Source organism: Acanthochromis polyacanthus, chromosome 16 (genome assembly GCF_021347895.1).
Source record: "Acanthochromis polyacanthus isolate Apoly-LR-REF ecotype Palm Island chromosome 16, KAUST_Apoly_ChrSc, whole genome shotgun sequence".
NCBI classification, from domain to species: Eukaryota; Metazoa; Chordata; class Actinopteri; family Pomacentridae; genus Acanthochromis; species Acanthochromis polyacanthus.
The window spans coordinates 37,625,352-37,646,962 of NC_067128.1; the positions used below are offsets into that span (position 1 = coordinate 37,625,352).

General features: G+C 40.5%; 1 protein-coding gene across 3 annotated transcripts in view; it reads left to right on the plus strand.

Annotated features, from left to right (window-relative positions):
• eya4 (EYA transcriptional coactivator and phosphatase 4) overlaps positions 1–21,611 on the plus strand; it is a 59,107-nt gene that overhangs the window by 26,451 nt on the left and 11,045 nt on the right. For 2 of the 3 annotated variants that reach the window (XM_051936940.1, XM_051936941.1), the window contains exons 3-13: positions 3,106–3,155; positions 6,535–6,647; positions 9,364–9,447; positions 9,776–9,853; positions 12,038–12,104; positions 12,197–12,339; positions 12,490–12,633; positions 12,725–12,807; positions 16,562–16,736; positions 19,401–19,537; positions 20,828–20,911. In XM_051936940.1, coding sequence (XP_051792900.1) covers positions 3,106–3,155; positions 6,535–6,647; positions 9,364–9,447; positions 9,776–9,853; positions 12,038–12,104; positions 12,197–12,339; positions 12,490–12,633; positions 12,725–12,807; positions 16,562–16,736; positions 19,401–19,537; positions 20,828–20,911 — 1,158 coding nt within the window. The remainder of the gene's footprint in view (positions 1–3,105; positions 3,156–6,534; positions 6,648–9,363; positions 9,448–9,775; positions 9,854–12,037; positions 12,105–12,196; positions 12,340–12,489; positions 12,634–12,724; positions 12,808–16,561; positions 16,737–19,400; positions 19,538–20,827; positions 20,912–21,611) is intronic. The other variant, XM_051936942.1, reaches the window with a different exon arrangement.

A 21,611-nucleotide genomic window follows, 5' to 3' on the forward strand; every position in this document is an offset into this window, starting at 1 on the left:
CAAAGAATAAACACAAAGAACCAAAGAATAAACATGAAGAACCAAGAATAAACACGAAGAACCAAAGAATAAACATGAAGAACAAAGAATAAACATGAAGAACAAAGAATAAACACAAAGAACCAAAGAATAAACACAAAGAACCAAAGAATAAACACAAAGAACCAAAGAATAAACACGAAGAACCAAAGAATAAACACGAAGAACCAAAGAATAAACACGAAGAACAAAGAATAAACACGAAGAACCAAAGAATAAACACGAAGAACCAAAGAATAAACACGAAGAACAAAGAATAAACACGAAGAACCAAAGAATAAACATGAAGAACCTCCAGAGAACCTCAGGATGAGGAACCGTATCTCTGCAGTTCTCTGGGTGTTCTTCAGATTTTAATAATGTTTTATGGGATCACAGACCTCTTTGTGTAGATTAATGATCTGACAGATTTATGTTTTTATTAAGAATCAGATGAACTGAGATGAAGTTCTGAGCAGATAGAAGATGAGACTGAGATGACAAAAGATGAGACTGAGATGACAAAAGATGAGACTGAGATGACAAAAGATGAGACTCTGATGATAGAAGAAAAAAATCTGAGACTGATAGTTACTGCAGCTATTGTTATTCTTTTCTAAAATGATGATTTATTTACATCTAATTATCTGCAGCTGTGAATCAGAAGCAGGAACTTTATCAGAGGATCTGAACCTGGACCTGGATCTTCTGGGTCCTGCTGCTCTGACTGATACCCCCACGTGTCCGTCGGCCTCCAGACTCGAGGCTCCGGCGACTCGTTTACGGTGACGACCTGAGGTGACCCCGTGACCTCTGACCTCTGACTGCAGCAGAGAAAGTTCAGATCGGCCACTTGGAGTCCGTTTAGCTGCTGTCAGACTCGAGTTTATCGAGTCCAGCAGCTCCAGTCATGTTCTAGTCTTTGGGTTTTACTTTGGTTTAACGCCAGGAAAGAATCACAGATGACTTCTAAACCATCCAAATGACAGAAATATGAAGAAAAAAAGAAAAAAAATTAGATTTATTTTCACAAAATGATGAAAACCTGGAACCAACGTGTGGAACTCATGTTCTCCTCATTCTGCAGATATTTATTAATTTATAGTTTTAGTCTCATTTCCTGTCAGTTTTTCTTCTTATAGTGATTTTATGTCTTTGTCGTTCACCGTCTTCATCTAGTTTGTGTCTAATATTGGTCATTTCATGTTGTTTTGTCTTTTTGTGGTGATTTTGTGTCTCATTTTCCTCCTTTTATATTTTTCTATCTCCAGACTTTTCCTCTTCCTTGTTTTTTTCCCATTCTGGGTCATTTTTTGGTCTCATTTTAGTCATTTTGTGTCTATTTTTGGTTGTTTTCTGTCTCATGCAGTGTCTTGTTTGTCATTTTGTTGTGTTTTTTGTGGTTTTGTGTCACATTTCTGTTGTTTTTTTCTTGTTTTATGGATTTCTGTCTCGTTTCTGTCATTTTGAGTGTGATTTGTGGTGTTTCATGACTGTTTTTTTCCATTTTATGTCTCATTTTTTACGTTTTATGTCACATTGTGCCTCGCTTTTGATGTTTTTTTTTTGTAAAGCTTGTCTCGTTTTTGTCATTTTGTGTGTCTTTGGAATGGTTTTCTGTTATTTCGTGTCTCGTTTTTGTTGATTTGTGTCCAACTTGTGTCATTTTTGCCATTTTGTGTCTCTTTGTGGTGTTTTTTTTATCCCCTCATCCTGCAGATGTTCTAGCTCCATGCTCCTTTCTCACTGTTTCTGCTGCATTTATTTATTGACATTTGTATCATTGTAGACATTGAGAAAATCATTTTGAATAAAGTTTGAGGCATTTTGGGCAATTTTACAATGTTTTTGGACAAATTTTGAACCATTTTATGTAAATTTTGGTCGACTTGGGCTCGTTTCGTGGACATTATCGTCTCTTTTCTCTTATTTTTTGTCTCGTTTTTTGTTTTATGTCTCATTCTGGTCATATTTTGTCTTGGTTTTCTTGTTGTTTGTCTGTTTCGTGTCTCTTTACAATCATTTTTCCTCATCATCCTGTAGATTTTTCTGTCTCCACCCCGTCTCCTGAGATGTTAAACTCTGAACTAATGTTGTCTGCTCAGACTTCTGTGGAGGTTCTCAGTCATCAGGTTCTGGACATGGTTGGAGCTTCAAAAGGTTCTAGAAGGCGTTTCTAGAAATGGGTGGGGGGGCGGGTGGTCGTGGGGGAAGTGGGGCTGTGGGCCGGTGGGGCGCCGTGGGGGTCCGCTATGGCCCGTTCTGCTGCCCGGGCCTTGGGGCTCTGGCTGTGTCGGGGGGGGGTCGCTCCGGTCTCCTGGGCTGGGTCTCCGCTTGGTGGCTCCTGCGGGGGGGCTGTGTGGACCTCCTTGGGCTGGAGGGGACAGCTCCCTCCTTTTGGTGGAGGTTTTCATGCATGCCAGACCCACCACACCGGCACCTACCAAAACTCAATAGAGTGTGTTCCTCCGGTTGCTGAGTCAGTGGAGGTTGCTGGGTTAGTGTCTGTGGATCTCACTCTGCTCTATCTATCCTTCTTGTGGCCTCCTGACATCTTCATGATTGATCCAGTTGGGACTTTGTTGTATTAGGTGTTTGTGAAGGGTTTTAGATTTGTAAATGGTTTTAAGGTATGAATTAAAGAGTACAAACAAATAAAATGCACCTTTTCTCTTAGAACACTGTCTATGCCTCACCTTTCTGTCTGTCCTGTGTTTGTTTTATGTTTCACTTGGGTGTGCACAGCCCTCAATGGCATAATGTAGAAAACAGCTTGAAATAAACATGATAGGTTAATTTGCCATGAGGGCAGGTGATGGTCACAGTCACAAAGAAGAGAAAAAAATTGCACATGAAGCTTAAGCAGTGGCACCATGAGTGGTTGGTGTCATTTTTGAGCGGACTTGCAGACAAAAAAAAGAAAAAAAAGAATGATAATGTTCTAATATCAGTGTAGTAGTGTTAGAATAATATTAGAATGATAGTGTTCAAATATCAGTTTAGTAATAATGATAATGTTCTAATAACAATAATGATGATGATAATAATGTATTAATATTAATAAAGTTCTCTCTGCCTCCTGTTCAGGTGAAGAAATGTCTCAGTGAATCTCATGTTCCAGAATCTGCAGACGCCAGGTGAGCTCACCTGTTGGACAGCTGGTGTGTGTGTGTGTGTGTGTGTGTGTCTGTGTGTGTCTCGTGATTTTCTGATTCATGTTGATGATGTCATCCATCCCCGTTCACTGAAAAGAAACTTCACCTCAATGCAACATCAACACTCTCTCTCTCTCTCTCTCTCACTCACTCACTCACTCACTCTCACACACACACACACACAGACACACACACACACACACACACACACACACACACACACACACACACACACACACACACACACACACACACAGCTGAACACTCTGTCAGAGCAGAAACCATCAATAAAGGATCAATAAAGCAGCTCTGATGATTGATAGTAATTAATAATACGGATTAATAATGATAATTAATATTCTGATGGTGAAACAAACTTTGTGTTTTAGAGTTTATGGATATTAAAATATGTTCATCTGGGAAATCATCTTTTATTATTATTATTATTGATTTATGTTTAGTAATATTTATTATGTCAAATCTGCAGTGATGGAAAGTAACTGTAGTTAAGTACAGTTTAAGTTACTTTACTCGAGTATTTTCCATGTCAGATACTTTCTCCTACACCATTTAATTCCAATATATTACTATTATTATTCAGTAATGGAGGACTTTTACTCTGCTGTACAGGTACTTTTACTTTTTACTGTCTAGTAGGTAATCAGATTACTCATATATTTAGTTAAAATGTGGATTAAATTTCAAAATAAAAGTCCAGACATCCCAGAACACTCTTCAGTAATCCAGCAGAAGCAGAGTAATCAGATTACCTTTATTGGGCCCTAACGGGTACCGGGTAACTTTTATTACCAGGTAATCAGATTACATTGGTCCATTGAAGCGTTCGCAGGCTGCAGCAGCATTTTTCTCCAGTGAGCGTCTGATGATAAAACCAGAGCAGAGTTTATGAAACACCAACGGAACGACAGAAGAGAAAAAAACTGAGGACAGAAAAAAGAACAGAATCTGTAGAAAGTCTTCAGACTGAAAAAATATTATTTACAGGTTTTAACTGATGAACCGTTTATCACAGATTTTATTAAAACTCCAGATACTAACGAGTACAACCACAGAAAAATGTCTTTATGTTCATAAATGTAACTAAAGTCTGCATCAAAAATCAGTATTTCTACAAAAACGGATTCTTTCCTTTACATCTGACCTTAAGTTACTTTTTTACTGTATTTAAATTATTTACATTTTACACATTATTTGAGGATAAAGATTCATTTTTAACTGTTAATTTACAGATTTTATTTATTAAATTACAGATAAATAAAATAACAGAATAAAAGTATTAATTTACATATCTGTTTAAAAAAAGCTGAAAAATCCATTTAAAATCTGTTTCTACAAAAAGTAGTTATTTCTTTGAACCGTGGCCTTAAAATTTATTTTTAACTCTAAATTAGCAAAATTCCTTATTGACACATATCTGCTGCTGTTTGAAATAAAATGCACGGATATAAGACAAAGAATGACTTTTAACTGTTACAGATTTGTTATTTAGTTGCAGATTATAAATCACAGTTAAACGGTACATATGCTTAAAATGCATCATTTTCTTTGAAATAACTAATATCTGCAGAAATAATTTGTTTTCTGTTGTTTTCAGTTCCAGTAAATGTTGAATGTTGGTCAATCATATTTCTGATGTTTTGTCTCTCAGTCATCAGATAATTCTTTGTTTTCTCATTAAAGAATTCAGGATCTCTGAAACTAAACAGCTCTGATCATCTTCATGGTTCGGCTTAAAAATCCACATTTCTGCTGTTTGTTAAATCACTTCTTAATTTTTATTTAATCAACCCTCAGCAATAATTAACATTTTCTGATTAATCAATCAGCTGATGGGTTAAAAATGTTCAAAATGTGGATCAGAGTTTCCTCACACGTCTTCAGTTTTCTGTCAGAGGACACAAACAGAATCTTCCCCCAGACCGATTCATTTAATAACAGACATCTATTTATTATGTTTAATCCTTCACATCATAAAAACGTTTCCGTCGTCAAACGGGGCAGAAAACAGGCAAAGTTCTCCAGAACCTCCAGACTCCTCACTTCATAGGAGCAGAAATAAAACCCGGCACACGCATGAACATTTATTAAACACGTCTGAGGAGGTGTCGCCACGGCAACGGCTGATAGGAATCCAAATAAACGCCGATACACGAAACTCTCACCCCACCGTAAACACACACCCTGCAGTCTGGTCAGGACTCACACACACACACACACACACACACACACACACACAGTAACACACACACACACACACACACACACACACACACACACACACACACACACACACACACACACACACACACACACTAACACACACTAACACACAGTAACACACACAGTAACACACACAGTAACACACACACACACAGTAACACACACACAGTAACACACACACAGTAACACACACACAGTAACACACACAGTAACACACACACACACACACACACAGTAACACACACACACACACACACACACACACACACACACTAACACACACTAACACACAGTAACACACACACACACACACACACACACAGTAACACACACACAGTAACACACACAGTAACACACACACACACACAGTAACACACACACACACACACACACACACAGTAACACACACACAGTAACACACACAGTAACACACACACACACACAGTAACACACACACACACACACACACACACACACACACACACACACACAGTAACACACACACACACACAGTAACACACACACACACACAGTAACACACACACAGTAACACACACACACACACAGTAACACACACACACACACAGTAACACACACACAGTAACACACACACACACACAGTAACACACACACAGTAACACACACACACACACACACAGTAACACACACACAGTAACACACCACACACACACACACACACAGTAACACACACACACACACAGTAACACACACACAGTAACACACACACACACACACACACACACACACAGTAACACACACACACACACACACACAGTAACACACACACACACACACACAGTAACACTCTCTCTCACTTTACCACCCGTGTGCTTCGTCCGGTCATGCGTGTGGAACACATTGTTAAACTGAAACATGTTGGCAGACTGAGGGTTAGTGTTGGAGCACACACACACACTCAGACAGTAATACACACACATACACCTACACTCACTCAGACACTTACACAGTAACACACACAGTTACACACACACAGTTACACACACACACTCCATAAACCAGTTGTGTAGTTCCTGTGAATGCTAAGCTAGCTGTAGCTGGTCTGTATGTTAACATAATGATAATAACTGATCCTCTGCAGGTCTATGGACATGCAGGACCTAACCAGTCCTCAGAACCGGGTCGGAGAGTCGACAGGCTCCAAACTGGAGAAGAGCCTGGACAGCCCGTCCATCACCACCAATGGAACCGGAGGTGAGCCACTGCAGACAAACACCACTTACTGATCATTAGCTTCATCTGCAGTCATGGAAAAATCATCAGACCACCTTTGTTTTCTTCTTGTTCATTTTAATGCCTGCTACCACTGAAGGTTTATTACCTGAAGAACACAATGAACAGGACTTTAGATGCAGCTGGTTCCAGAATACTTTGTCCTATCTGACCTGCTTCAGCTTCATTGTGTTCTAGGGACTATAGGAGGACATTTCAAAGGTCTAGAGTGGTTTCCTGCTGACATTCAAGCCGTAGAACAACTCAGAAGCTGTCAGCTCTCACATAATGCCTAAAACTAAAGAATTCTGTGAAGCCACAAAGGCAGCCATCATCAGTAAGAGACAGGTAGAGAAAAAACTGAAGATCTCAAGACAGACGTTCATCACACCAAGAAAAACAAACCCAGCATGGTTCTACCAAACTGCTAGCTGGTCAGGAAACGTCTTTCTACCACCAGATGACCGTCACTCATCTGTTCCTGTCAGGAATCATCCTCAGACCTCCTCAGTCATCCAGGATGACTGAGAACCTCCAGAAGTCTGAGGAGACGCCCTTAGTTCAGAGTTTGACACATTAATTCTAATTTCTTACACTGTTTGTGCAACAAATAATCAAAGAAAGTCACATTTGAATCTTTCTTCTCTCTGGTTTCCATCGTTCTGAGTTCTACTGCCAGAAGACGTCTCTGAGTTCTCTTCTTCATGATGTTCTGGTTCTTCTTCATGATGTTCTGGTTCTTCTTCATGATGTTCTGGTTCTTCTTCATGATGTTCTGGTTCTTCTTCATGATGTTCTGGTTCCTCAGAGCTGCAGGACTTTAAAATGAACCACAGTGAGACAGGAACTACTCAGAGTTCAGAGATTTAAAACCGCCTGAATGTCTGTTTGGTTCATAAACCTCCAACAGAACATGTTGATGTTCATGAGTCACTTTGAACGTCTTTAGTGTTTCAGAATCATCAGAAGGTCTCCAGAAGATCAAAACTTTGGAGTTTTTGGATGAAATAAAACAAAACAAACACAGTGAAGCTCTTAGCTGACCACTAACAGACAGACTGGAGACTATTGACAGGATGAGAACCCTAAAACCTCACCGAGATGTCAACACCAGCAAGACCACTACTGCTTCTTCTTCTTCTTTCTTCTTCCTTCTTTATTTTTCTTATTCCAATCCTGCTTCTCTTCTCCTTCTCCTCTTCTTCTTCCTGTCTCTCTCTTCCTCCATCCTATGGTTCCTCCATCCTCTGGCTCCTCTCTCTGACAGCTGGCTGTATTGAGTCCTCAGATGTTTATTTGATTCTCTGATCTTCTCTGGAACTGTTTTTTTCCTTGGTGCTTCAGTGGAAACAGTGATCTTGTGGATTTTAGTGTCAACAGTCAGTAAATCTCTCTTGATGAGCTCAGAGTTAATGCTTTCAGCAGACTCAGCCCAGAGAACTACATACCCAGCATTCCCTTCACATGACATCATCGGCCCTCCGGCCGTCGCCATGGCGACTCATTAGTCTTCATTACAGCAGCTCCCAGAGGCCTTAATGAGGCGGCTTCAGTTCCAATCAGAGGACAGACTCTGAACGCTGCATGTGGAGCTTTAGGAGGTGAAAGAATTCACTTTAACTGTTTTACTACCCTAAAAAAATCTAAAAATGATGATGGGGATGGTTCCTTAAACATCTGCAGAATCTCATCTGAAGGGCAGAACATCTCTGGAGCTCCTCAGAGCTTCTTTATGAAGATGTGTTTGGGAACATTTTATTTATAAATTACCAGACTGATTTACCAGAATGAGTCAATGAGTTGTTCAGTCCAGCAGGTTCAGATAATAACCAACAAACTGAACATGTTCCACAGATGATCAGGGATTTAGAGGAGAACCTCACCATCTGGGGAAGCAGAACATCATCAGATTCATCTCATCTCTCTGTTAAAGCAGATAAAACATTTTATCTTCAAGCATCTCCTCCAGTAAACAGATAAGTCTGGATCTGAAGATCTGGAGAGACTGAAAACATGACATCTGCTCTCTAAAGGATCTTCTTGGTTCTACCCACAGAACGTTCTGAGACTGTCCACCAACAGTCCACTTATTTTAGTTTAACTTGTCAGACGTCCTCAATCAGTTTTAAAAGGTCAATGAAAACAACTTTAGTTTCATTTCTGTCTCCAAATATTCCATATTTTAGAGGAAAGAAAACTGGAGGTTGATTACAAAATCAACAGAAATGGTCAGATGGACGTTTCTGGAAGAGAAGTCCAGAGAAGACGAACAGACAAATGGAGGGACAGCCAGATGGAAAGAAAGGACGGACAAACCAACGGCAATCGTCACATAACTCCGCCTCATTCCTTAGTGGAGTAAAATTATGAATTTTAGAGGATAGACAACTGGAAGTTGTGTGGAGAAACAACAGGATGAGAGGCGGAACATCTTCAAGAACCTACAAGAGGTTCCTGAAGACGTTCTTGTGGTTCTTGTGGTTCTTGTGGTCCTTGTGCTGTTTCTGACTTTCACAAGATGTTTTTCCAAACAGACTCAGGTGGTTTTTAAAATGTTTGACCTGAAGGTGTTTCATCCATGAAGCTGAACCTTCTCAGATATGTTGATTATGATGAATGAATGATGAGACGGACCAGTCGTCCTCTCTGAGGCCTCTGATTGGCCGTCAGTCCTCACCTGCCTCCACTTCGCCCCCAGGTGAGAGCATGACTGTTCTAAACACGGCTGATTGGCTGCTGGGCTGCAGCAGCCCGCCCCCTGGCGCCGCCTCCAAGGACTATGGTACAGAGGTGCATGAGTGTGACGGAACCGGCCGGGTTCTGAGGTTCTGCTGTGTTCTCTGTGCTCTGGTTGGCTTTGGTTTGCTGTGTTCTGCTTGTTCTCCTGCAGGGTTCCACCACTCAACCTCCTGATTGTTAAACAGAACCAGTTTGTGGTTTTTATATTCCTGAGCTTAAAGAACCTCAGAGGAGTAAAGGTGGAACCAGGAACCCTGCATCAGCGTTGTGTTCTCCGGCTGGAGCTGCATGGATTTTGTTCTTCAGGTGTTGTTTGTTGAAGGTTCTTCTGCTGGTTCCACCTTAACTCTGGTTCTTTCTGCCTCTCAAAGTGAAAACAGAGCCGATGAACAGCAGCGAAACCGTGACGACGACGGGCGACACGGCGCTGGACACGTACGCAGGTTCAGGTAGGAACACCTTCAGACCTTCACCTGTTGGTCCTCTGATGTTCTGGAGGTTCCTCTCTGCTGACTTCTCTTTGGTTCTGTTTGAGCTCTAAAGCTTCAGATTCTGGGTCTGGATCAACTCCAGAGGTTCTGCTGCTCAGGAGCTTAAAGGAAGCAGAAGACTGGGAGAGATGATAGCTGACTGGAGAGTTTGACCAAAGAAGTGACTCAGAATTTATACAAAATGACACAGAATTGTCCAGAATCATTAAATATGTGTCAAAAATGACTGAAAACCTCCCAGAGTTAATAAAAATATGTCCAGAATGAGCGAAAAATGGTTGAAATTGACTCAAACTGTGTCCAGAATAGCTTGCCTGGAAAATCCAGACTGACTTTATTTATGTATTAATATAAATACAAATAAAGGCAGTCTGGCATTGTGATGATAGGAGATGATTTCAAAAAGGAGGGGCTAACGAATACAGCTTGAACGAGAAAGAACCAATCAGCGTAACACGGATGTGACGCACAAACAAATCGACCTTGAAGTCCATGTAGTCCAAACAACAATGGCATGCAGCCGAGAAAGCGTCGCGGTGAATGATTACTGCCGTTTTTGTCACAAAAATCTGTGAATACATGGGGTACTGTCAAGTACAACACTTATTTTTGAAAAGGCTACGCAACAAAAGACTCCTTAGAACGATTAGCGGTGTTAGGAATAACTTTAAATCGGAGCCAAACCAAGTCAGTGCGTATGTGTAAAAGTTGCTTAAATTTACTCACACGTTTGGAACGGGATTTTCCTCTGTACAAACAATGGCAAGAAGCCGAAAGTAACGAGCCATCCACTGCCTCCTCATCGTCGGAAATGTCAAGTGAAAAGAGGCAACGACTAACGCCATCCAAAACGCCAAGAGACCACAAAAAGATTCGCTTTGGCCCCCCTCCTCCTCCTCCTCCAGCATCATCTTTATGGGTAATCCAGGCGCTGAAGATGACGCAGCATTAACTCCCGCCTCCCGTGCTATGATTGGTCGTACCAAACTGTACCGGGAGGGAAACGCGATTCAATTCGCCCAATGCCAAACTGATTCTCCTGTATCTCCTAACATGGAGATAGGAGATTACATGGAGATTCAGTTTGGATTTTCCAAGCTACAGAATAGCAGAAATTCATCCAACATAAAAAACATCCAAAATGGTAAAAAAAAATTGTTCAAACATCGTTGGGGTCCCCCAAGATTGTTTTTCCTTTGGACCATTAGCTTCAGTTAGCAGCTATTTCTGCTAAGCTAAGCTAACAAAGGATTGTTTTCCTTTTGGACTGCTAGCCTTGGTTGGCAGCTGTTTATGCTAAGCTAATCTAACAGAGGATTGTTTCCCTTTGGACCGTTAGCTTCAGTTAGTAGCTATTTCTGCTAAGCTAATGTCCAAAATGATGAAGAAAAGACCAAAAATTTGTTCAAACTTCGTTGGGGTCCACCAGGATTGTTTTCCCTTTGGACTGTTAGCTTCAGTTAGCAGCTCTTTATGCTAAGCTAACAATCCTGTTGTCAACCAATGAGAGGAGGCAAAAACAGTGATGTCATCATGCAACAGGAAAGAAAAACAATCATTCGAAAAAGCTGAAACTTGTTAGGAGAAGAATTTTTAAAATAATGCAATGATTCATGTTGATGTAGAACACACTCACCTCCAACCTGTTGGTTCCTTTTGTTCTCCGTTCTCCCTGCTGGTTCCTGGATCTTCCTGTTGGTTCCTGGATGTTCCTGTTGCTCCCTGGATGTTCCTGCTGGTTCCTGTTGGTTCCTGGTTGTTCTGGTTGGTTCTTTCTGGTTTCTGTTGGTTCATGGATGTTCCTACTTACTGGTTCCTGCTGATTCCTGCTGGTTCATGGTTGTTCCTGCTGGTTCCTGTTGGTTCCTGCTGGTTCCTGGATGTTCCTGCTGGCTCCCGTTGGTTCCTTTTGGTTCTTCCTGCTGGTTCCTGGATCTTCCTGTTGGTTCCTGGATGTTCCTGCTGGTTCCTACTGGTTCCTGGTTCTCCCCGTTGGTTCCTGCTGGTTCCTGGTTTTTCCTGCTGGTTCCTGTTGGTTCCTGGATGTTCCTACTGATTCCTCGTTCTTCCCGCTGGTTCCTGGATGTTCCTGGTTCTTCCTGCTGGTTCCTGGTTCTCCCCGTTGGTTCCTGCTGGTTCCAGTCATCACCAGCAGTGGTTACAGCCCTCGATCATCCCATCAGTACTCTCCTCCTCTCTACCCTTCAAAGTGAGTCAGAGTCCTGCACTGGTTGTCCACATTTTACCTGCAGAGTTCCTCACCTGTCCCCCTCACCTGTCCTTCTCACCTGTCCTCTCCAGGCCTTACCCCCACATCCTGTCCACGCCGGCTGCCCCTCCGATGCCGTCCTATGCCGGTCAGCCTCAGTTCAGCAGCATGCAGCAGTCCACCGTCTACACGGCGTATTCTCAGAGCGGACAGGCATACGGACTGTCCACCTACGGTACCAGAACCTCTGTGTCTACAGAGAACATTTATACCTGTAGAGAACCTCTGTGTCTGCAAAGAACCTCTGTGTCTGCAGAGGGTCTACAGGGTCTGCTGTAGATATATATAATATTTATAATATATAATCTCTATATTGTTATTTCAGACCTGGGTGTGATGCTTCCTGGTATTAAAACTGAAGGAGGACTGACCCAGAGTCAGTCTCCTCTCCAGACTGGACTGAGCTACAGTCCTGGATTCACCACACCTCAACCTGGACAGACGGCCTACTCACCCTATCAGATGCCAGGTCAGCTCCCCGGCAGCCAATCACAGCACAGGAAAAGTGTTGTCATCATTTTAAACCTTGAATAACCCTGAAGAGTTCCTTCTGTTCTCAGGTTCCAGTTTCACTCCGTCTTCAGGCCTCTACGCCTCCAACAACTCAGTGTCCAACCCCGCCAACTACACCGCCACACAGCAGGTATTTATGTACTGTAAAACAAAATAATAATATATAAAACTACCTACAGGTACTCAGGTTTATGTATTACAATATAATACTACAGGGGGCTGCACAGTGGTCTAGTGGTTAGCACTTTGGCCTTGCAGCAAGAAGATCCCCGGTTCAAATCCCAGCCTGGGATCTTTCTGCATGGAGTTTGCATGTTCTCCCTGTGCATGCGTGGGTTTTCTCCGGGTACTCCGGCTTCCTCCCACAGTCCAAAAACATGCTGAGGTTAACTGGTTACTCTAAATTGTCCGTAGGTGTGAATGTGAGTGTGATTGTGTGTCTGTATATGTAGCCCTGTGACAGACTGGTGACCTGTCCAGGGTGTCCCCTGCCTTCACCCGAGTCAGCTGGGATAGACTCCAGCACCCCCCATGACCCTAGAGAGGATAAAGCGGTGTATAGAGAATGGATGGATGGAATATAATAATACACCGCCGCACAGCAGGTATTTATGTACTGTAAATTAATATATAAAACTACCAACAGGTACTCAGGTTTATATATTCAAATATAATACAACAACTCAGTGTCCAACCCGCCACTCATCAGGTACTAGAATAATACACGGTTCTGTAATACAATAAAACACAGAACTGGCAGCAGGTACACAGGCTTATATACTGTAATAAAATAAAAATAACAAACTACTGCAACCAATCAAACATGGATCAGGGGGTAGAGTGGCCGTCTTGTAACTGGAAGGTTGTCGGTTCGATCCTCAGCCCGTCGTGCTCATGTTGAGGTGTCCCTGAGCAAGACATCTAACCCCTAATTGCTCCTGGTGGGTCATGGTTAGCGCCTTGCATGGCAGCTTCATCAGTGTGTGAATGAGTGAATGTACAGGGGGGCTGTACCGCGGCTGACCCTGTGCTCTGACCCCCCCTCCCCCCCAGATGGGGGGATATGCGAAAATCTGAATTTCCCCTCGTGGGATTAATGAGGGATATAAAATAAAAACATGAAATAATAATCATCAGGTTTCCTGTAGATGAACTAAACGTTTCACAGTGATCTAAATGAGTCTTTATCAGCTCATGATTTTACATCTGTCTGCTGGTTTTACATCTTTTTATGGCTGTTTTACATCTTTTTTTGGTTACTTTACATCTTTTTATGGCTATTTTACATCTTTTTATGGTTACTTTACATCTTTTTATGGCTGTTTTACATCTTTTTATGGTTACTTTATATCATTTTATGGCTGTTTTACATCTTTTTTTGGTTACTTTACATCTTTTTATGGCTGTTTTACATCTTTTTATGGTTACTTTACATCATTTTATGGCTGTTTTACATCTTTTTATGGCTGTTTTAAATTTTTATGGCTGTTTTACATCTTTTTATGGTTACTTTATATCATTTTATGGCTGTTTCACATCTTTTTATGGCTGTTTTACATCTTTTTATGGTTACTTTACATCTTTTTATGGCTGCTTTACATGTTTTTTTGGTTACTTTACATCATTTTATGGCTGTTTTACATCTTTTTATGGTTACTTTACATCTTTTTATGGCTGCTTTACATGTTTTTTTGGTTACTTTACATCATTTTATGGCTGTTTTACATCTTTTTATGGTTACTTTACATCTTTTTATGGCTGTTTTACATATTTTTATGGCTGTTTTACATCTTTTTATGGCTGTTTTACATCTTTTTATGGTTATTTTACATCTTGTTGTGGTTACTTTACATCTTTTTATGGCTATTTTACATCTTTTTATGGTTACTTTAAATCTTTTCATGGTTATTTTACATCTTTTTATGGCTGTTTTACATCTTTTTATGGTTATTTTACATCTTTTTATGGTTACTTTACATCTTTTTATGGCTGTTTTGCATCTTTTTATGGCTGTTTATATCATTTTATGGTTACTTTCAGATTTTTGGTTGGATTTTTTTGTCTTTTTGTCGAAGTTTTCCAATGTTTTTGTGGTAATTTTGCATCTTTTCACCCTTGTTTTGACTTTTATTGTAATTTTGCATCTTTTTGTGGTAATTTGTGTTTTTTGTGGATACTTGCACAGCTTTGTGTTGATCTGACTTTTTTTTTTCTGGTGGTTTTGCATTTTTTCATGGCTATTTCAAATGTTTTTGCATAGATTTTGTGTCTTTTTTGAGGCTTTCCAGCTGTTTGTGGTGATTCTGCATGCCTTAGTTGCAGTTCTGCAGCTTTTCACGGTGGTTTTAAGTCTTATTGTCGTGGTTTTTCATCTTTTAGTGGTAATTTGTATCTTTTTCTGGACATTTTACAGCTTCTAGTGGTGTTCACACATCTTTGTGTTGATTTTGCATTTTCTTTTCTGGTTTGTTTGTATTTTTTCTTGATTATTTCAAATGTTTTTGTGCAGATTTTGTGTCTTTTGGTTGCGATTTGTCTTTTCGTCAAGGCTTTCCATCTATTTGTGGTGATTTCTGTGTTTTTGTGGATCTTTCACAGTTTTCTGTTGATTTTACGTCTTTTTCTCATGGTTTTGCATTTTTTCGTGGTTACTTCAAATCTTTTTGTCTGGATTTTGTGCATTTTTGTTGTAATTTGTGTCTTATTGCAGTTTTCATCTACTTGTGGTAATTTAGCATCTTTTTGTGGTTTTTACATCTTTTCAGGTGGTTTTCCATGTTTTTGTGTAGATTCTCCATCTTTTTGTGGTTATTTTATGTCTTTTCATCGAGGTTTTCCATCTGTTTGTGGTTATTTTTCAGGTTCTAGTGGCGGTTCTGCATCTTTTCACTGGTTTTGAGTCTTATTATTGTGGTTTTGCATCTTTTGATGGATGCTTCACAGGTTTTTGAATGTTATGCTGATACGATGAGAGCATAATCCTGTACGCTGTTGATGTAGAACTTCATGGTGGAAGCAGTGATAAGAGCAGATCCACCAGAACACCTGTAGAACATCTGTAGAACATCTGTAGAACATATATTGTTGTTTGTAGGCTTCTTCTTCAGATGCTTTCCTCCAGATCAGACCATGCTAACACGTTTCTGGTCCAGTAAAATCCATTTTCAGTCTTTTTCTGGCGCTATCAGTCATTTTTTCCACAGCCGTTCCCACGCAGCTCTCAGAAATAAAACCCCAAACACACAATTAGTCTCCGTGAAAGAGCGTTCTGTTCAGAACGTTGCTCCACGTCCACATGATGGATTGTATTGTGGCAGTAAAATACTTAGAGGGGATTTGAGTGTCTGGCTGTGATAGATGTGGCTGTTTACAGGAAGATCGTCCAGGTTTGGAACCAGATCCTGGATTTAGAGTGCGTGTTAGAGCTGTGTTAGTCATGTTGTGGGGACATAAATCTGGTTAAACAGTCACTCTGTGAGGACTGAAGCTGGTCTGTAGCACTCACCGTTGGGTTTAAGTCAGGTTTAAGGGCTAGTAATGGTTTAGAAATAACTGCAGCCCAATGGGAGCATTCTCCTAAGTGATAGAACAGAAGAAAGCAGCAGAATCTATGGGAACAGAATCAGTATCAGAGTCTGTCTCCAGCTCTGGTTTATGAGGACCAGAGATGGTTCTAGTGACAGCTTTAGAGCGCCGTCTCGTAAAAACATCCTTCTCCTCCGTCCGTAAAACACTGCAGCACACAGCTTTGATTGTTCCACAGATATAAAAGACGGAACAGAGGAGATAAAAGCCCAGCAATGAGGGGGAACCTTGTAAATGTGTCCCGGACCTTTTCACAGAACCAAAAACTCTCAATGTTCTGCTTGACGTTCTCTCTGCAGGACTATCCTTCCTACACCACGTTCGGCCAAAACCAGTACGCCCAGTATTACTCCGCCTCCACCTACGGAACCTACATGACCTCCAACAGCGTGGACGGAACCGGTTCCACGGCCGCCTACCAGCTGCAGGACCCGAGCCCCGCCATGACCGGACAGGCCGCCGAGCTGCACCCAGGTTAGTGACGGAACCAGAACTTCAATAAGATCGAAAGAAACGCTGGGGTTCCGTAAATAAACACCAAACCTTAGATGTTCCACGGCCACCTGCGTCTCAGAAAAATAACGGTTCCTAAATGGTGCTTTAGAACTCCAAGAACATCTGTATTTAGAGAAGGTTCTTCATTTTGTGGTTCTCTAAAGGTTCTTCATGTTCGTTGGAGTGGTTCCCCTTGGTGGCAGGTAACAGCATGAAATCAGTATTTTATTCTGGACAAAACATCGGTAAACAGAGAAATATTCATCTAAGATTCACAGAATCCCAAACTAGCATCTTAGAACATGATGCTCTGTCCGACCTACAGTCCAGAACCCAAAATATTACAGATGTTCTAATGGAAGGAACCCAGAAATACTGCAAATTCATACTTTTCTGCTTAAAAACACTTACCGGTACATGATTATCAAGTCCTTTTATCAAAGTAGAGCCAGGTGGACCAGCAAAGAACTGTCTGGAAATGGTTCCTCAAAGAACTTATTTAGTCTACAGTTCTTTAGAGTGGCATTAATGGTACCCAAAGGAACCGTTTTTGACGGTTGAGGCAACTTTGGGGAAGCAGTGTTCAATGAAATGGTTCTTTAAGGAACAGATTTTTGTTAATCTGGTTTCTCTTGGAACCATTTCTTGATAGGAAATGTTTGAGTTCCTTTAAAGATTGTTTAAAAATAGTTCTTTAAAAAAATCTTTGTTAAAGTTCTTTGGAGCTCCGTATATGACCCCTAAAGGAACATTTTTTGTGATGATTCTCTGAGTCACCGTTGGGAGAGCACTGCTATAAAAATGGTTCTAAAAGAACGTGTTTTTGCTCTTTGGAGCTCCATTCATGGTTTCTAGAAGAACCATTTCTTGATGGTTCTTTGAAGCAACATTGGGGTTCTTTAAAGAAGTTTCTACAGAAATAATTCTTTGAAGAGTCCATTTTACTGAAGTTTTTTGGAACACAGATTTTGGTCCCTAAAGGAACCGTTCTTTAAAGGTACTTTTTCAGGAACCTATTTTTGCTTCAGTTCTTTGGTCTCTTATAGCCCAAAGGAACCATTTTAATGTTCTCTGATGCACCAAAAGAGGTTGTTTCAAGAACTGAGTTAAACAGGAACTTGTTTTTGTTAGTTATTGGGGCCATTTGTGGTTTTTGGATGGTTCTTGAGGTGTTTTTCAGGTTTCTTTGAAGAAAATCTTGCTCAAAGGTTCTATGTGGATATAAAATGGTTCTTGTATGTCTCAGTGAAGAACCTTTCCATTTGTTCTGACTGGTTCCCTGCTGTTCTCTGATTGGAGGATCAAAGTGTTTACATGAAGCTCAGAGACTCTGATTGAATTTTACACTTTTATAGACAAAGAGAGAAAATAACGGAGTGAGACCAGAACCAGCTTCATGTTCTGTTTCTGCTCTTTGTTCTTGTTTTTGTTCTGTTTATTCTGGCTCTAGCTCAGGAGGCTGATTAAAGCACATCATCGTTCTTCCTGTTGCTTTTCCTCTACATGACTTTATCGCTTTTTCCTTTTTCTTTTATCATCACTCACATGTTTGAGTCTTTATCCTGAAAATCTGAAAACTTTCAGGTCAAATATCACCAATAAAGATCTAAGTAAGCGAGGTTTTATTCTACAGTTCCCTAAACATATAGTCAGACTGAATGGTGTCTCCAGATGATCCAGGTTTCTTCTTCCATGGTCTCTAATAGTTGTCACCAACCTCCTACCAACATTAAAGTTTACCCAGAATCCAATCCAACTTTATTTTTAAAGCACCTTAAAAACAACACTGTCGACCAAAGTGCTGTACACATTAAAACAAAATAAAGAAATAAATAAAATAATGAATGAGCTTTTAAAGTTTCTCTGGTGAATTATCAGAAACCAGGAACCAGTGATTGCTTCTAGGATACATCCCATAATACCGATAATCACAGCTGGTTATAGAAGAAAATTACTCAAAATTTGTTGAGTAGTTTACAGGATTTGTTAAACTGACTAAATCCAGTCCACAGTGTCTCAAAATTTGTTCAAAATTGTCAAAAATGATTCAAGAACTTTCTAAATTGAACCAAAATTTGTCCAGAGTTACATGAAATTTGCTAAGAATGATATGAAAATATATGTTCAGACTGAGACCCCTGGATCGATGTAAAACTGATCTGGAGTCAGTTTTTCCCAGAACTCAGATGTTTCTCCTCCTAAATGTCATGGTTCTATCTGCTGGACTGATGAAGTTCTGAGGCTCAGAAATGTTCCGTCTTTGTATTGGGTGTTTCTGCCTCTTTGTTCTTTTTTTTTTGGTTTATTTTGGTTAAAACTCTGGAGGCTGATTAAAGCCGATCATTCCTGTTTTCTCCTGGGTTCTGCTGTGGGTTCCAGAGTTCTCGTGGCTCTCTATCTGATTGAGACGTTAGAATATGAGAAGTGAAGCTGAGTCTGGTTCTGGTTACTGAGCAGTTATCCATCCAGTATCTCAGATTACTGACGGTGATTTACGACTCCATCCTCCTCACTCTGTGCTGCTTTTCTCTGTTGTCAATTAAGCTGAATTATTAAAGCAGACGTCTTATTACCGTAACGGTGTGACTAATGGTTCCTCCTGCAGCGCTAAAGTTTAGATGAAATGTGCTGTTTGTTCTTCAGGAGACTTTGACACGGTACAGAGTCCGTCCACACCCATCAAGGAGCTGGAGGACCGAGCCTGCAGGGGTGGAGGCTCCAAGTCCAGGGGCCGGGGCCGCAAGAACAACCCGTCCCCTCCACCAGACAGCGACCTGGAGGTAGGAGGACCAGGAAAGACCTGCAGTTAGTCAGCAGTGTGCATCAACCGTCCAGTTGTCAGTAGGTACAGTACTCTAGAACGTTCTCCAGTTGACGGTAGGTCTACTCTAGAACTTTCTCCAGTTGTTGGTAGGTCTACTCTAGAACTTTCTCCAGTTGACGGTAGGTCTACTCTAGAACTTTCTCCAGTTGTTGGTAGGTCTACTCTAGAACTTTCTCCAGTTGACGGTAGGTCTACTCTAGAACTTTCTCCAGTTGTTGGTAGGTCTCCTCTAGAACTTTCTCCAGTTGACGGTAGGTCTGCTCTAGAACTTTCTCCAGTTGTTGGTAGGTCTCCTCTAGAACTTTCTCCAGTTGTCGGTAGGTCTGCTCTAGAACTTTCTCCAGTTGTCGATAGGTCTACTCTAGAACTTTCTCCAGTTGTCTGTAGGTCTGCTCTAGAACTTTCTCCAGTTGTCGGTAGGTCTGCTCTAGAACTTTCTCCAGTCGTCGGTAGTTCTACTCTAGAACTTTCTCCAGTTGTCAGTAGGCCTGCTCTAGAGCTTTCTCCAGTTGAGAAACGTCTAAGTGGACAAACACGTCTACAACAACAAAACCTTGTCCATAATGAGTCAAAATTCGTCCAGAATGAATAAAACTCACTTTAATTGGCTTAAAAATTGTTCAAAAGGATTTAAAATGTCTCAATGGACAAAAACTTGATCCAAATGAAAAAAGCTCATTTAAAATTTCTCAAAAACTGTTGAAAATGAGAAAAAACCTAAAAGTGACTCAGTTTTTAAACATTTTACTCAAAATTTGTCGAAGTGGACATACACTTTTTCCACAATGACTTGAAATTTGTCCAAAAAGATTCTGAAAAAAGAAATTCACATAATTGACTTGAAACTTTGTCTCCATTGGCTTAAAATTGTCCAAAATGACCTGAAACCTGTCCAGTTGAGTCCAAATTTGTCCAAATAAATGAATTTACGCCCAAAATGACAAAACCTTGTCCACCATGATTCCAAATTCATACAGAATGACTAAAAATTGATCAAAATGAAAAGAGCCTATTGAAAACAACCTATATAGCAAAGTCAGTCAAAACTTCTCTAAAATCAGTCAAAATTGGTCTAAATGGACAAAAATATGTCCGAAATGTCTCCAGAAAGTTGTTCCACATCATCTAAAATAGACAGAATGTGTCTATAAAGTAGTCCAGAGGACGACCTGCAGGCTGATGGAGATGTCTCGGTCCGTTTGTGCTTCTGTATGAACTAACTTATGGGGTTTTTTTTGTCCTTCAGAGAGTGTTTGTGTGGGATCTGGATGAAACCATCATCGTCTTCCATTCTCTGCTCACTGGTTCCTACGCTCAGAAGTATGGGAAGGTAAGACACTGATCCAACCAGCTGTCTTTACTGAGATGTCTTCAGTTCCTGCTGGGAGCATCTCTACGTCCAAGAAGAAAGCATTGATTGTCTTGTTGTGGACAGAAACTGTTGATCAGCTCAGACTGCTGGAGCAAAAGTTCAGAATCTGTCCTAAATAACAAACAAATGTCCAACACAAGTCCAAACACGTCAAAAATTACTGAAAGTGTTGTCAAAATTATTTAAAATTGATCATAAATGATTGAAGATTTGTTCAAAATGGCTCAAAATTGGTTAAAAATGACAAAAATGGAATTACTCTGAATTGTTCAAAATAACAAAAATTGAACCCAATGACTCAAAATTTGCCCGCAGTCAGTTAAAAATTACTAAAGTTGTCAAAAGAGAGAATTAATCTGATCCTGATATTATGAGGTAGAGTGAGACATTCAATTGAGAAATATGAGAAATAGAAGAGAGGACATAGCTTTGTCTTTAGGACAATTGCTGGATGATGGAAATGATGAAAACAAGACAGAAAATGACAAAAACGAGATACAAAACAACCATAACAAGACATCAAATGACAAAAAGGAGACACAAATTGACAGAAAACAACAGACAGACAGACAACAGATGTAGTTTACGTCTGTTGTCTGTCTCTCTCAGACTTGAGTTGAATGTGGTGGGTGGGACGTAGAATGTCCTCCAGTTCTGG